Consider the following 16,194-nt stretch of genomic DNA (forward strand, 5'->3'; position numbering starts at 1 on the left):
CCTTTAAAATTAGAGAGCTTAGTGTTATAGAGGATATTAATATTCTCTCCATTTCCGCCCTTCAGATATGGCCTCTTTCAAAGTCTGAATAGCGGACAATACGCTTTGCCATGTGTAAGAGCTTCCCTTTTTCAACTCACAGCTTCAGAGATCACCTTATGGATAGTACTTAGTCCTTAGAACTTGAGCACCAATAGAATCAGGTTCCAAAAGTAAACGCCAACATTGTTTCGATAACATTGGTATATTAAAAGTGAGGGCCCGTATGCGGGTAGTTGGGGATGAGGCATTCCGTCTGATCATTCATGGAATTTTTGCCTGACGGAATTGACATTTTTCATAACGGACCGTGGGTAGTTTGGGTCTGGGGCATCCTATCTTAATTATCATTCCCGATGTTCTTAATTTCCACACTGAAATTGACATTTCCTAGCAAACGGAAGAGGGGCGAAAAATCACCTAGAATATGTTGAGTCAATATTTTTTTTGTAGTGACCTCACATGAAACATACAGTACAGTGTCGAAGGTGGCCAGAATGGATTGTACAAATAATTTCTGATTCATAGTACATATTAGATAGTAAAACAATCTCATGTTACATCAAGGAATGCCCCTTAATAATCTCTTCAAAGCAAGCACATGCGGTTAATCAGGTTGTGTTTATTCTATATATAGGAGTAGCGTAGTAATAATTTTAATTAATGTATCTTGTGCTTTGGTAGGTTCACGCGACAGGGTAAGATGCCAGCATGTCAACGCCGCAGGCGCCCGTGCCTCTCTGGAGCTTCATTTAGCCTCCTTCTCCCCAGTTTTGGCCCCACGAGTTCTTGATGAGCCAGTAGCTTGTCCCATCCTGCTCGACACCGTAGCCCACCAGGGTGACCGCGTGGTTAATTTCTGTGCCGCAGGCGTCGCCGGTCATGATGCCGCCATTGTACATCTGGAAGCTCGGCTGCTTTCCATCGATGCCGACGGACACGGGCTGGTTAGCGACGGCGGCGGCGAGCGCGTCCTCGTTGTTGGCGGGCACGACCTGGTAGCCGCGGATGGTGGCGGCCGGCTGCGTGGCATCGGAGTCGCACCTGCCTTGGGCCGTGACGTATGGGTAGGCGTCCTCGGTGGTGATGCCTCCATTGTCCACTATGTACTCGAAGGCAGAGGTCATGAAGCCGCCGCCGCACCCGTGGTTCTCGGTGGTGCAGTCGAGCAGCTGCTGCTCCGAGAGGGAGACCAGCTGGCCGGTGGTGATCTGGTGGATGCCCTCCACGGCAGCCACCGCTGAGAAGGCCCAGCAGCATCCTGTACGTAGCAAACCAAAGGTCGTCGTGTAAGTTTTACTTATCACAGACTACTCACGGTAAGGAACATGCATGCATGCATGCACTGAGTTGGTACGTACCACACCGTCCTTGGTACTTTACACCGGTAACTGCGCGTGTGGTCCTCCAGTCAACGCCCTGCTCGTCAGCGGCGGAGAGGCTGACGTTCTCGTACTTGAATCCCGGTAGCATTTTGGGTCCCGTCGGCGCGGGCTTGAACCCGGTGTACCTGGCGGCGAACTCCTCGCTGGTCAGGTCGGCGAACTTGTTGACGGCCAGGTGGTACTTCTTGGTGCCGTCGGCGTTGGACCTGGCGACAAGCTCGGAGTTGGCCTTGAACACCTGGAAGCGCAGCGCCTTCTCTGCGTCATCCTTGTACTTGCGCCCGTGCTTGGCCATCCACTCCTCGTGGCGCGCCTGCATCGCCGCCTCCTCGCCGCCGGCCAACTCACGGGCCGCGACCACGCTGCTCATTAGGGCAGTGAGGAGCAGCAGCAAGAAAGGGGTGGTCATCTTGGTCCCTGCCATGTACGCAGCTAGCAAGCTAATTAAGTGAGTAACAAGAGTGGTAGTTGTAGTTTAAATGCTGCATACTGAACACAAAAGAAGTCCGGAGTTAAAATTAGTTTAAAAAACATTGAAGTGGCCATGTAACAGATGAGTTCTCGTCCGAAACCCTGATACTCGGAAAGAGTTTGTCCAGTTTGTACACGAAGTGTGTACAGTTTTTGCCGTGACCCTCTCTACTCTTTCGCGCATGCTATGCGGGTGATATGATGATACCATGCCAAGTTTCAACATTTTCAGGATTCATTTTGTAGTGATTTTCAATTTCACGGTCATTTAGCTCTCTAAACAATTAGGTAAATGACCGAAAAACAACAAATGATGTCAGAACATGTTGGAAATTGATGACGTCGCTTTAAATGCTGCATACTGAACACAAAAGAAGTCCGGAGTTCAAATAAGTTTAAAAAACATTGAAGTGGCCATGTAACAGATGAGTTCTCGTCCGAAACCCTGATACTCGGAAAGAGTTTGTCCAGTTTGTACACGAAGTGCGTCCAGTTTTTGCCGTGACCCTCTCTACTCTTTCGCGCATGCTATGCGGGTGATATGATGATACCATGCCAAGTTTCAACATTTTCAGGATTCATTTTGTAGTGATTTTCAATTTCACGGTCATTTAGCTCTCTAAACAATTAGGTAAATGACCGAAAAACAACAAATGATGTCAGAACATGTTGGAAATTGATGACGTCGCTTTAAATGCTGCATACTGAACATAAAAGAGGTCCGGAGTTCAAATAAGTTTAAGAAACATTGAAGTGGCCATGTAACAGATGAGTTCTTGTCCGAAACCCTGATACTCCAAAAGAGTATGTCCAGTTTGTACACGAAGTGCGTCCAGTTTTTGCCGTGACCCTCTCTACTCTTTCACGCATGCTATGCGGGTGATATGATGATACCATGCCAAGTTTCAACATTTTCAGGATTCATTTTGTAGTGATTTTCAATTTCATGGTCATTTAGCTCTCTAAACAATTAGGTAAATGACCGAAAAACAACAAATGATGTCAGAACATGTTGGAAATTGATGATGTCGCTTTAAATGCTGCATACTGAACACAAAAGAAGTCCAGAGTTCAAATAAGTTTAAAAAACATTGAAGTGGCCATGTAACAGATGAGTTCTCGTCCGAAACCCTGATACTCCGAAAGAGTTTGTCCAGTTTGTACACGAAGTGCGTCTAGTTTTTGCCGTGACCCTCTCTACTCTTTCGCGCATGCTATGCGGGTGATATGATGATACCATGCCAAGTTTCAACATTTTCAGGATTCATTTTGTAGTGATTTTCAATTTTACGGTCATTTAGCTCTCTAAACAATTAGGTAAATGACCGAAAAACAACAAATGATGTCAGAACATGTTAGAAATTGATGACGTCGCTTTAAATGCTGCATACTGAACACAAAAGAAGTCCGGAGTTCAAATAAGTTTAAAAAACATTGAAGTGGCCATGTAACAGATGAGTTCTCGTCCGAAACCCTGATACTTGGAAAGAGTTTGTCCAGTTTGTACACGAAGTGCGTCCAGTTTTTGCCGTGACCCTCTCTACTCTTTCGCGCATGCTATGCGGGTGATATGATGATACCATGCCAAGTTTCAACATTTTCAGGATTCATTTTGTAGTGATTTTCAATTTCACGGTCATTTAGCTCTCTAAACAATTAGGTAAATGACCGAAAAACAACAAATGATGTCAGAACATGTTGGAAATTGATGACGTTGCTTTGAATGCTGCATATTGAACACAAAAGAAGTCCGGAGTTTAAATAAGTTATTAAAAATAAAAAAGAGGTGCAATGCTGGTTAATTTGCTTCAAGCCATTCGGAATAGTGTAGACTGCACTGCACATAGCTCAGTGCAATCTATGCTATTCCGCAAGGCTTGAAGCTAATCAACATGTAGGTGAGCATTGCAACTCTTCGTCATTGTCTATGCACTAACGGCTTATAAACCACTCATACTGCCTCTCTATTGGCGAGGTGGGACTAAAAACATCTTGCCATAACCTCATTAGTACTGGTTCGTGGTACGAACCGGCACTAAATGGTGATGGTGGGGCCATAGCCTGACCGCAGGCTGACACAGCCTCTTTAGTACCGGTTTCGTGGCATGAACCGGTACTAAAGGTTCGCCACGAACCGGTACTATTGATCGCCGCCACGAACCGGCACTAATGTGCTTCACGTTTGACCCTTTTTCTACTAGTGAGAGAGCAGGATTCAGAGGAGAAGACTTGAAGAAATGCATGGATGAAGCTGCATATGCTTACACTGAACATGACTTTCAGTTGGCAATGGAGAGCATGAAGGCTGAGTGTAAGGAAGCTTGGGAGTGGATGTCAAGGATTCCTGCAAAAGCTTGGTCAAGACATGCAATGGATACTAACTGCAAAACTGATCTGGTGGTCAATAACTTAAGTGAAGTTTTTAATAAGTACATACTTGATGTAAGGAACAAGCCAATTGTCACCATGATCAATGGGATCAAGGACAAACTTCTGGTAAGGTATCAGCAAAAGAGAGAGGGTGGACTAGTTGCAAGATGGGAAATTGCACCAACTTATGTTGAGAAGTTAGAGATGAACAAGAGATTTGCAAGGGACTGCAAATCATTGATAGCTGGACCAGGTCTTTTCCAAGTGAGTAGTGGGGACAAGACCTACTCTGTTGACACTAACCTGAAAACATGTGGTTGTAAGAAGTGGGACATCTCTGGAATTCCTTGCAACCATGGTTGTTCTGCCATCTACAGGTCCAAACAACTACCAGAGGACCATGTAAATGTGTTCTTCAAAAAGGCTATGTACTTGGAGTCATACAAGCCTATAATTTACCCAGTTCCTGGTCCTGATTGTTGGGTGAAAACTGCAACTCCTGACATTGACCCACCTCAGTTCAAAGAAGACAAGAAGGGACCAGCAGAAGAAAAAAGGAAGAAAGGCAGGTTTGAGCCTCCTCAAGCAAAGCAGACATCAAGGATGGCTACAATAACTTGTAGTAACTGCAAGTTGCAGGGCCACAAATACACAAGTTGTGCAAAGCCATTGAGGCCAGATCTGCAAATCAGGAAGAACAAACACATGGTATGTTCTTTTTGACTTCCTTCTCTGTCTCCTCATTCATTAAGTATCACTGAAATTTATGCAACAAAAATGATTGCAGGAAAATAGGACAGCCCCTGCATGGCAGTAAGGTGGAAGCTCAACATCTGGTACAACAACTCCTAGGGGTGCAAGCTATGCATCTGCTTCAAGGGGTTCTTCTGCTGCTGCTTCAAGGGGCAAATCTGGTAGAGTTGCTGCTACATCTGCTAGAGCTGCTGCTACAGGCACTAGAGCTACTGGTTCATCTGCTAGAGCTGCAAATTCTTCTCCTTCTGGTGCTGGTACTGCTGCTGCTTCAACAGGTGCAAGAAGAGGTGCAAGAACAGGTGCAAGAAGCTTCAATCCTCCAAGAACTACTGCAGAAGCTTCAACTAGCCAGCCAACAGGAAATAGGTCCAAAAGGACAAGATACATGAGCAAAAGGATGGAGGGGTACTTCTATGCCAGTGGGAACTACTGAGAGTTCTTGTTTGACTATGTATCCAAGTGCATTTGTGCTCCATCAGGCACTAGAGCACTTTATCTATGCCAAGACTAAATTTGAACTTATGTAATGCTATGTTGAACCTATGTGTGGCACTAAGAACTACTGCTGTGTAATGCTATGTTGAACCTATGTGTGGCACTTTATCTATAATTCTGTGCTTGCACTGCTATATTTACTTTGTCCTGCTATGTTGATTGCACTCCCTGATCATCACATTATGTGCATAATAATAATGCCAGAAAGTTCCTGGTATACTCATGGCATAAGTTACTAGTATATCAAATTTTTCTGTGCACAAAAATTTGACTATCACACCAGTTTCACCTGGAGTGAGGTAATTATAATAGAGTACTCAATATAATACAAGAGATAGTACTGCAAATTAAGTTCAAATTCATGCCATAAGTTCAAATTCTAGACTTGCATAATTCAGTACAAATTTAACCATTACAATACCAGTAGAATACCACATTACAATACCATTACAAACTTGTAGTTAGGTCTGGTTATTCAGTGCAACAGAGCACAACTACACCAGTACAATACCACATTACATAATTATAATTCATCACATATCTCCTTCAACTTCTTGATCTTGTCCTTGTAGCCATGCTTCTGTTTCAGCAAATCAGAGATGATGTACTCTAGCTTTTTCTTCTCTTCCTTTAGTTGGTCTCTCTCTGTCAGCACTTGGTCTCTCTCTACCACAAGCTTGTCCCTCTCCTTCTCTGCCTTTGCCCTGAGTAACTGATGTAGGTTTGTGCAACCATGGTCTGCCAGCTTCTTCTTCTCCATCTCCTCTTTCAGATCATTGAGAGCCAACCTAGTTTTGCCCAGCTCAGTAATAGCATCCTCCTTGTCAGCCACCATTTTTGCAAAATCAAGTTTGAAAAATCTCAGCTCTTCTTCCATCTTCCTCTTTTCTCCAACTACTTTGTAATTGTGTTCAGCAAGCTGAACATTGTCTCTCAGTCTGTCCTTGTTTTCTTTGTCATACATGCTCCACAATTCAGTTAGGCAAAACTGCAAAACCAGTGACCACTCAGGGTCTATCCACTTCAGATAGTTGCACTTTAGTTCAGCCTATAATTTAGAAAAAATATTGTCAATCATACTACACAATAAATTGTGTTCATTGAAATGCACAAACAATTAAGAAAGCCTATGAAATTAATATGTGTTGTCAATAAGAATTTTTTGTCACTTTTAACAACATATAAACTAAATATATGTTGTCACTCATTATAACAACAATTGTATTATTTCCACCAAATTATTTAACATAGCATAATTTCCTACTGGCACTAACAATGTTGTACACTACTAAATTATTTGGAACAAATTACACTGTAAGAGCATAATTATATCCAACTGTGGGCAGTGACAATTCTTCACACTAATAAGCAGAGCAAAATTTCCTTCTGGCATTTGAATGGAGCAAAAACTAACAAAGATTAACTAAAGACAGTACTAACCAACATACCTTCTCCTCAGCACAAGCAAGAAAGCGTCGGCTAGTGTCCGTAGAGTCAAATGCTACTAGCCTGAGGCAAGGCTCGCGATGCAGACAGCGAGAGGAGAGCTCATGAGCAATGCCACTCCATTCATAGCATGGGATGGTCCTAGGAAGCTTAAAACCAAAGAGATTGAACAAATGAGCGAGTTGGTAAGAAATCCCCAACTCAAGAACCCTAACCCTAAATGCTGGAATCCCCAAATGAACGTACCTGGCTAGTCACTGACTCGTCATCGGAAGAAGAAGAGCTTGACCCCTCGCTCCAGGAAACCATGGCGTACCGGCGGACGGCGGCGAGACGACGGTGGCGGCGGCGGCGGCGGTCGTCGAGGTCGAGACAGAGTGGTCGGATGTGGATGAGTGCTCTGGTGCGGTCTGGTCGGACCAGCGACCCGCGCGGCTCCTAATACACGTGCGCGGAAACGGCCGTCAACCCTCGTCTAACGTCGTCTGTTAGCCCGCGCCACATCGACCCGACAGGTGGGCCCGACCTGTCGGATTCGCTGTTTCCGCGGCTAAAACGGCCAGTCAGTGCTTCGCGTTACCGATTAGTCCCAGAGTTGGTGGTTTTTTGTGACATGGCTCAAATGTGGTACTGACCTGTTACCCTAGCCCCAAGTGTGGTGGTTTTGGGTAAATAACTCGTCCTCCTGCAATGACGGCGGCTGGGTGGAGAGGATCCGGAGGATCTCAGCCGGAATGTTGCAGCCCGTGTACTACTCGACGAGGCAGCGTCCGGAGGATATCGAATTACATCTTTGATTTTCTATGTACAATATTAAATCACTACATGAACTCATTGGTTACTAACTTGGATCACTTTCGAGATACATCTTCTGTTAGAGGAATAAGAAATAAATACTTTGGTAGCTTTTTGTGTGAGAGAAAGACAATTTGGTAGCTCATGTGGTACTCTTTCAATTATATGATGAATGGATGTAGGGTCATATAGACCAAATATGTGTAGCATAGACATTAGGTAAAGTCAGATGGTTCTTGAGTGGATAAAAAAAATAACAAATACCACTATTAGCGATTAAACATTTCAAATTTGATCCACCGGGGGTGCCCCTCATTACCATAGAATTCCTCGCTGAGGTTCTGGCTCCTCCCTCTCTAGCTAGTTCTCCACGAATAGCCTCTCCGAAGGGCTGCTCTTGCCTGTAGATCTTCTCTGCTACGGCCTAGCTCTGGACGGCGAAGCCCTTGCATTTGAATGTGTGAAATCAGACAGAGGAGGCAGAGTCGCTGGAGCAAAGGACGATGACCTCCCCACCAGACAGCCCCGCCTCGTCAATAGCCCCCTTCTTGTATTACTCGAGACATCAAGAGTCCTTGGTGACAAACCCTTGATGATTCAAGCAGAGCTTGGCCAGGTACTCATCATGGGTGTGCGCCACGTCGAGCCGCTTGAAGGCATCCCAATTCTCCTGCTCCTCGCCGCGGGAGACCACTCGAGGGTCAATGGTGATGAACTCCGGGACCTCCCGGTTGCTGAGGGGGAAGTTGATATTGGTCCAGTTGCCATAGACACCCACTGCCTTCACATTGTACGCCCTCACCGCTAGCTCCTCCGTCTGGAAGGAAACAATCCAGTAACGTTGGATCGTGTCCCTATCCTTGATTTCTGACACCAGCATCCCCCACAGCCACCGCCGCATGTCACGGTTCTTCCTCTTAGGTGGCGGCATGTTGATGAAGCAGTTGGAGGAGGCTGCGCCGCCACGTTTGTGCAGCATGATGCGCACGATGCGTGTCCACGCTTCTAAGTGGCGGCGGGGACCTCAAACGGCTGAATCCCGCCATTTCGGGGGCAACGCCGGTCTATTGAAAGTGCTGGCGTGGGAGCGGTGTGGCTGCGGTGCTGGCGTGCCACGTCAATGCGGTGAGAGAGAGAGAGAGAGAGAGAGAGAGAGAGAGAGAGAGAGGCGGCACAGGGGGGGTATTTATCCTCAGATTCAGCCGCATCTCGGTAAATATTAGCGATGGTCAATGGGAGGAATATAACTTTTTAGGTGCTAAACCAGATAAGTGTTTGGCTAGGTCTGGTTTAGCTCCCTAAAACATAATTTTTACTCCTTTAACAGGTTTTGAGGGATCGGGTAGAGATGCTCTTACATTGCTAGTGGTACATGTAGCCATGTCTACGTTAGTTTTCTTGAGTGTGAATGCCATTCATAATTATACCATATATATTCTTGCGCAGTTCACCACGATCTACTTATTATTTGCACTTAAAGTCAAAATCAGTAGCTCAACTTTCATTATAATATATAATTGCACAGCTACTACTACACAATGATCCATCATCCCTAGTTGAACAGTTTCCCTCTTGCCCTTTGTGTGCTCCATCCCGGATGAACTTCTCTTGTCGAGTTGTAACGGTTAGTAGGGACAGAAGAGAGACTAGCTTCCTGGATATACGAGGATGATGGTCATTGGGGTGTATCCATGTGGTTCATGGTGGGATTCAATATTACAGACTGAATAGGATGCATCGGCCGGGAATATAGGTCCCAGCCTGAAAAAGAGACTCTGTATGCCTTGGGAGTATGAGTTGAAGCCATAACTGTGGTGTTTCGTGTGCATTGTATATCTTGAGTTTGTATGTGGGATGGAGTTTGTATGTGGGCTTCTTGAGTTTGTATGCGGGCATATTTATATTGTTATCTGCAGCATGGGCGTCTTGTCCGCCTCCATGAAGAATTCATCCTCAATCCACAAGATAAGTGTTGGGTTAAGCTCATCAACTGCTGGGCTGTGTAGTTTAGGGTCATTTTGCTTTTCTGTTTTTGTTGTAATAATGTGTGTGCATGGACATGACATGCGCATGCACGTAGATGGCAGAGTGTGGCGTGCTCGCCCACTCCCCAACTCCTTCCTACTTTCTCTCCCGGTGGACTTGGTGCTTTGGTTCGTGGTCGTGGGATGGCGTGGCCGGCTCGGATCATGGCATTTCCACCGGGAGTTGGTTAGCTAGGCTGTTGTATCTAGCATATAGGAAGGAAGAGAAATAACAGAAAAGCTGTGAGGTTTGACAGCGCAATACTCTCTCTCACTCGCGAGTTCTCCTTCCCCTCTCCCTCAAGCTCGATCCGGCAACGACAATAAGTATGCCCGCATCAGTTGGTCGATGAGCCATCGCTAGTCACTCCTTGCACCTACTTGCATGACTGGAGTTTATACAGGCTCATCTCAACTACTTCTCTACAACGTGAATAGACAATAAAAAATGTCTTATCATTCCCGACGTTCTTTCCACGCTGAAATTGACATTTCCTAGCAAACGGAACAGGGGACTCGGGCAAGACCATGATGTTCTGGCGAAAGATCGTCTAGAATATGCTGAGACGATATTTTTTTTGTAGTGAACTCACATGTACAAAGCTGTCCCTTTGTTATATTACTTGAAACATATAGTACAGTGTCGAAGGTGGCTAGAATATATGGTACAAATAATTGGTCATTCATGGTTCATACTAGATAGTAAAACAATCTCATATTATATCTAGGAGTTCATCAGGCTGTGTTTATTCTATATATAGGAGTAGCATTGACTACTACTAATGATATATATTTTTAATAATTAATTAATGGATCTTGTGCTTCCGTAGGTTCATGCGACAGGGTAAGATGCCAGCTTGTTAACGCCGCAGGCGCCCTTGCCTCTCTGGAGCTTCATGCTGTTAAACACAATATGGTGTAGCGTGACAGCCTTGGCGAGAATATAGACTTGTGCGGCATAATTAGGTAGTTAGATGAGATAACTCAACTATGTAACCATATATTCTTATCTCTATCTTTTCTTCTCCCTCAAGTTGTAATCTCTAACTGTATGCGCTATCCAGGGAGGTGCGCCCCTGTCTATAAACACGCAGCGCGTCCCCTCTCGCTGAGGTAAGACGCTTTCGCCTAAAGCACACATGTAACCTTCTTCTCCCCAGTTTTGGCCCCATGAGTTCCTGATGAGCCAGTAGCTTGTCCCATCCAGCTCGACACCGTAGCCCACCACGGTCACCGCGTGATTTGGTGGGTCTTTCTCAATGTGATTCTGTTGTATCCGCTAAGAAACCCATATTTATATGGGGAAATTTCTGCGTTGGTACTTGTATGTACTATATTAGTGCTACAATATCACATGGTGGCATTTCTTTTTTGTAGGTGGTGGGAGAGATGCGGAAGATTGATATGTTTTTATAGGCCGGTTGCTGTTGATTGATTTGAAAAAGGATTGGCTCTATAATTGAATACCTCAATCGAATTGAAGAGCTTCAAAATTAGGTAAATAGTGACTTAAAATAATTGAATGGGAGAGCTCCTTGAGCAATTGTTGACCCAGTAAAAATTGAGTGACTTAATTTAAATTGAAGACCTTAATTAACTGTGAGGCCTAAAAAATTAGAAAGTACTTCCTCCATTCCAAAATAGATGACCCAACTTTGTACTATAGTTAGTATAAAGTTGAGTCATCTATTTTGGAACGGAGGGAGTAGTGTGTAGTATAAAATAATTGAATGTGAGCGCTTTGAAAAATTGTTGATGGTCAAAATCGGGCGACCCAATTTCAATTGGAGACCTTAATTGATTGTGAGCCCTTTAAAATTAGGGAGCTTAGTGTTATAGAAGATATTAATATTCTCTCCGTTTCCGCCCTTCAGATATGGCCTCTTTCAAAGTCTGAATAGCGGACAATACGCTTTGCCATGTGTAAGAGCTTCCCTTTTTCAACTCACAGCTTAAGAGATCACCTTATGGATAGTACTTAGTCCTTAGAACTTGAGCACCAATAGAATCAGGTTCCAAAAGTAAACGCCAACATTGTTTCGATAACATTGGTATATTAAAAGTGAGGGCCCGTATGCGGGTAGTTGGGGATGAGGCATTCCGTCTGATCATTCATGGAATTTTTGCCTGACGGAATTGACATTTTTCATGACGGACCGTGGGTAGTTTGGGTCTGGGGCATCCTATCTTAATTATCATTCCTGATGTTCTTAATTTCCACACTGAAATTGACATTTCCTAGCAAACGGAAGAGGGGCGAAAAATCACCTAGAATATGTTGAGACAATATTTTTTTTTGTAGTGACCTCACATGAAACATACAGTACAGTGTCGAAGGTGGCCAGAATGGATTGTACAAATAATTGCTCATTCATAGTACATATTAGATAGTAAAACAATCTCATGTTACATCAAGGAGTGCCCCTTAATAATCTCTTCAAAGCAAGCACATGCGGTTAATCAGGTTGTGTTTATTCTATATATAGGAGTAGCGTAGTAATAATTTTAATTAACGTATCTTGTGCTTTGGTAGGTTCACGCGACAGGGTAAGATGCCAGCATGTCAACGCCGCAGGCGCCCGTGCCTCTCTGGAGCTTCATGTAGCCTCCTTCTCCCCAGTTTTGACCCCACGAGTTCTTGATGAGCCAGTAGCTTGTCCCATCCTGCTCGACACCGTAGCCCACCAGGGTGACCGCGTGGTTAATTTCTGTGCCGCAGGCGTCGCCGGTCATGATGCCGCCATTGTACATCTGGAAGCTCGGCTGCTTTCCATCGATGCCGACGGACACGGGCTGGTTAGCGACGGCGGCGGCGAGCGCGTCCTCGTTGTTGGCGGGCACGACCTGGTAGCCGCGGATGGTGGCGGCCGGCTGCGTGGCATCGGAGTCGCACCTGCCTTGGGCCGTGACGTATGGGTAGGCGTCCTCGGTGGTGATGCCTCCGTTGTCCACTATGTACTCGAAGGCAGAGGTCATGAAGCCGCCGCCGCACCCGTGGTTCTCGGTGGTGCAGTCGAGCAGCTGCTGCTCCGAGAGGGAGACCAGCTGGCCGGTGGTGATCTGGTGGATGCCCTCCACGGCAGCCACCGCTGAGAAGGCCCAGCAGCATCCTGTACGTAGCAAACCAAAGGTCGTCGTGTAAGTTTTACTTATCACAGACTACTCACGGTAAGGAACGTGCATGCATGCATGCACTGAGTTGGTACGTACCACACCGTCCTTGGTACTTTACACCGGTAACTGCGCCTGTGGTCCTCCAGTCAACGCCCTGCTCGTCAGCGGCGGAGAGGCTGACGTTCTCGTACTTGAATCCCGGCAGCATTTTGGGTCCCGGCGGCGCGGGCTTGAACCCGGTGTACCTGGCGGCGAACTCCTCGCTGGTCAGGTCGGCGAACTTGTTGACGGCCAGGTGGTACTTCTTGGTGCCGTCGGCGTTGGACCTGGCGACAAGCTCGGAGTTGGCCTTGAACACCTGGAAGCGCAGCGCCTTCTCTGCGTCATCCTTGTACTTGCGCCCGTGCTTGGCCATCCACTCCTCGTGGCGCGCCTGCATCGCCGCCTCCTCGCCGCCGGCCAACTCACGGGCCGCGACCACGCTGCTCATTAGGGCAATGAGGAGCAGCAGCAAGAAAGGGGTGGTCATCTTGGTCCCTGCCATGTACGCAGCTAGCAAGCTAATTAAGTGAGTAACAAGAGTGGTAGTTGTAGTTGTAGTTGGTGCTGAAGCTATCGGAATCGGGTGCTTAAATAGGCGGCCTGCTGAAACGGCTTGATCGTAGGTCACGGCAGATGTGGCTGAATATTCCCAGCCCCAGACAACACGGTGATCCTAGGTCACGGCAGATGTAGCCTAATATTTCCAGCCCCACACAACACGGTGCTAATTTTTGGAGTTGTGTGTGGAAAAATAATACGTAATTCTAAGTTTGAACTTCATCGAGTTTGGCAATTTTAGCCGAATACGGAATACGCTTGTGGACTCATATATATACGGTCACTGGTCTACTGTGACGCACGTCGTATTTATCCACTTGGCAAGATGTTGACACAGTCTGTTTGCAAAAAGAAAACTGTAAGAGACTTCATTGAGCTTTTCCATCGCCCTCTCTAATTTGGTACGTATGAGTTTGACTGCTGACCAGAGATTCAATCGAACCTTCCACAAAGAGTGCCATTGTCCAAGTTCAGCATCCGTTTACTTGCTGCCTGGTAGTACTAGCATAGTATCCTAACGTGTGCGTCGTGCACAATGTCATACCCAAATGACCGTGTCCTCGTTGAGCTAATTAAGGGTATACGATTAAGATAAGTTGAGTATGTAAAATGCTACTCCTTAGTTACAACCTACAAGCTTAGCTTAATGGTCCATCTAATGAGTTAATCCAGAGGGAGAACCAGCCCGTAGCTGGATATTTTTCGCTGGAGCCCACTCCTTTAAAGCCGAATGACGCCCAGCTCACCTTCGTCATGACGCCCTCTCTCCTTTACACCGTACGTTCACCACGCACCGCCAAGGTGGAGTTCCCCGCCACCGTTATCTGGGCGAGGAGGCGTGCGCCGCCCGTGACACCCAAGAAGGCAGATCCAATGTCTCATGAGTCTTTGTCACATTGTAACATATAGTTGAATGTCATGCATTCCGACAAAATAAAAATATGATATCCATTCAATCACGCCACCGTGTCCGTTATTAACTCCTGAGTCAACCTACCAATACTTTTACCCTTCTATAGAAAGATAAAAAGTTGTATGATTTGATGAAAAAAAAATACAAACCTCTCACTCATGCAATTTACAGCAAAGCCATCTCTAATGAAATGCAATTTGCCACATTTTCCAGAATAGAAAGAATATTCTGCTCAAGACAACTGTTACTGAACAGGACAACTCCAACCCGCACCCCGCTCACTCTCAACCCTTACTCTTATCACAAAATTCCACTAACTCGTGTTCTAAGTTCTAACTGAGCCAGTGATCGACGCCATCAAATGCTTCAAGAAAGTAGGCGGTAGCACCAAAAATAAAGCAAACTTCCTACTGGGTTGGCAACTCATCCAAGTATATTTGCATGGACCATTATAATTAAGGCAAGATAGATAAACTTAAACATAAAAAACAACAATGAACACAGGTCTACTGTTGCTCGAAGATCACTTTCCTTCTCATCCCGAGCAAAAATTTCAGCTTTGTTTTCACATGATCTCTCTATAGCGTAGGTCAGGGCACTTGGTTCTCTACAAACATACAACTTGAATTAGACATCACCGATGCATGCGAATCATTAATGGGAGAAAGTTATTCCGTGCTTTCAACAAATAAAGGTCAGCGGATGTGTTGCTAGAACAACTCTCAGAACTAGCATGAATAGTAGAAGAATGGAATGGTTATATGGCTCTATGTAAATCCACCCATGGAAACCGGACAACAAAGCAAATAATGGAGAGCTAAGAATGACATGTACATCAAATAAGATTTCTAAATTAGCTGTGGAAGATAGTATGTTCTGTTGAACTACTCAATATGGCATTTCATACAATGCAATTAAGAAAAACTGAAAATTTCTTTAAACCTAAATTAAATCATGCTATTCTCTGTTGACTACTGTACTTAACAATTAAGCATTTTAAAAAATGTAAAAATAAAACAGATCATGATTCAAACAACCAGGGTGCTGAGAACTTCTATTCGATGGCAAAGGGGGAAATCAATTTCTAGTAGAAACCATAGTATTTGTTTATGGAAAATAAAAGGAAACATCAACATCATGATCAAACACCAGATCACCGAATGATTAAACGAAAACCATTTTGTTCAGGGCCAAACGCTGACATACACCGTCAAACGACACTGTTGACAACATATATGCAAAAAATATTTCAAAAATGAGAACGGAAGAGGAAAACATAACCAGTTAATTATACTGATATGAACTAAAACCCCCAAACAAGATTAGACTCCATAAATCATAAACCTTAACGAGTAGCGCACTACAGCAACCCATTCTATATAGAATTGTATTCATCATACATGATTCTGGTAATAAGACCTTCCTACATCCAAACCAAGGCTATCTAAAGATAAGATTTCTCAAGGCTCAAGCTGTTCTGAATGGAGTTCTTTTATCAAACCAGCTAGGTTGCCAAAATATCTTTGTTGAATCTGACTGTCTAGAAGTTCTTGGTACGCTACAGGTTAGAGGATTTTCGGCAATAGCAGCATTCAAGTTTCTTCTTTTGTTAAAGTTTTGTATTTCTTTAGCCCGAGAGAAGTCAATTTTGCTATAACAGTTGTATTTGGGTAGATGACAAGGCCACCAGTCGTAGGCATCATCCGAAACTATTGAACAGGAGTAACAAAGACGAATACCGAAGAACAATTATTGCATGCAAAAAGGAAGATAATATCACAAGTGT

The 16,194-nt window shown here is 44.8% G+C and overlaps 4 protein-coding genes across 4 annotated transcripts; all 4 read right to left on the minus strand.

Annotated features, from left to right (window-relative positions):
* Window positions 1–537: 537 nt before the first annotated feature.
* LOC147974257 (senescence-specific cysteine protease SAG39-like) lies at window positions 538–1,863 on the minus strand. The gene is made up of 2 exons (XM_087519431.1): window positions 1,401–1,863; window positions 538–1,300 (listed from the first exon to the last, which is right to left on the minus strand). The coding sequence occupies exons 1-2, from the start codon at window positions 1,846–1,848 to the stop codon at window positions 792–794; spliced, it is 957 nt and encodes a 318-aa protein (XP_087375557.1). The 5' UTR covers window positions 1,849–1,863; the 3' UTR covers window positions 538–791.
* Window positions 1,864–6,039: 4,176 nt separating this feature from the next.
* LOC147974258 (uncharacterized) lies at window positions 6,040–7,271 on the minus strand. Its single transcript, XM_087519412.1, has 3 exons — window positions 7,209–7,271; window positions 6,965–7,111; window positions 6,040–6,564 (listed from the first exon to the last, which is right to left on the minus strand). Exons 1-3 carry the CDS (start codon window positions 7,269–7,271, stop codon window positions 6,040–6,042), a joined length of 735 nt encoding a protein of 244 aa, XP_087375538.1.
* A 1,051-nt stretch (window positions 7,272–8,322) lies between these two features.
* On the minus strand, window positions 8,323–8,736 carry LOC147974259 (ethylene-responsive transcription factor ERF043-like). The gene has a single exon (XM_087519413.1). It carries the CDS (start codon window positions 8,734–8,736, stop codon window positions 8,323–8,325), a length of 414 nt encoding a protein of 137 aa, XP_087375539.1.
* A 3,396-nt stretch (window positions 8,737–12,132) lies between these two features.
* LOC147974260 (senescence-specific cysteine protease SAG39-like) lies at window positions 12,133–13,507 on the minus strand. Its single transcript, XM_087517372.1, has 2 exons — window positions 12,992–13,507; window positions 12,133–12,891 (listed from the first exon to the last, which is right to left on the minus strand). The coding sequence occupies exons 1-2, from the start codon at window positions 13,437–13,439 to the stop codon at window positions 12,317–12,319; spliced, it is 1,023 nt and encodes a 340-aa protein (XP_087373498.1). The 5' UTR covers window positions 13,440–13,507; the 3' UTR covers window positions 12,133–12,316.
* Window positions 13,508–16,194: the final 2,687 nt, after the last annotated feature.

Source organism: Triticum urartu, chromosome 4A (assembly GCF_056163025.1).
Source record: "Triticum urartu cultivar PI428250 chromosome 4A, HENAU_Tu73, whole genome shotgun sequence".
Taxonomy (NCBI): Eukaryota; Viridiplantae; Streptophyta; class Magnoliopsida; order Poales; family Poaceae; genus Triticum; species Triticum urartu.

Coding starts and splice junctions, on each gene's coding strand:
- LOC147974257 (XM_087519431.1), bottom strand. CDS start 1,848: ATGGCAGGGACCAAGATGACCACCCCTTTCTTGCTGCTGCTCCTCACT. Junction 1,301..1,400: donor AAAGTACCAAGGACGGTGTG/GTACGTACCAAC, acceptor TGCTACGTACAG/GATGCTGCTGGGCCTTCTCA.
- LOC147974258 (XM_087519412.1), bottom strand. CDS start 7,271: ATGGTTTCCTGGAGCGAGGGGTCAAGCTCTTCTTCTTCCGATGACGAG. Junction 7,112..7,208: donor ACGAGTCAGTGACTAGCCAG/GTACGTTCATTT, acceptor TTTGGTTTTAAG/CTTCCTAGGACCATCCCATG. Junction 6,565..6,964: donor TTGCTTGTGCTGAGGAGAAG/GTATGTTGGTTA, acceptor TCTAAATTATAG/GCTGAACTAAAGTGCAACTA.
- LOC147974259 (XM_087519413.1), bottom strand. CDS start 8,736: ATGCTGCACAAACGTGGCGGCGCAGCCTCCTCCAACTGCTTCATCAAC.
- LOC147974260 (XM_087517372.1), bottom strand. CDS start 13,439: ATGGCAGGGACCAAGATGACCACCCCTTTCTTGCTGCTGCTCCTCATT. Junction 12,892..12,991: donor AAAGTACCAAGGACGGTGTG/GTACGTACCAAC, acceptor TGCTACGTACAG/GATGCTGCTGGGCCTTCTCA.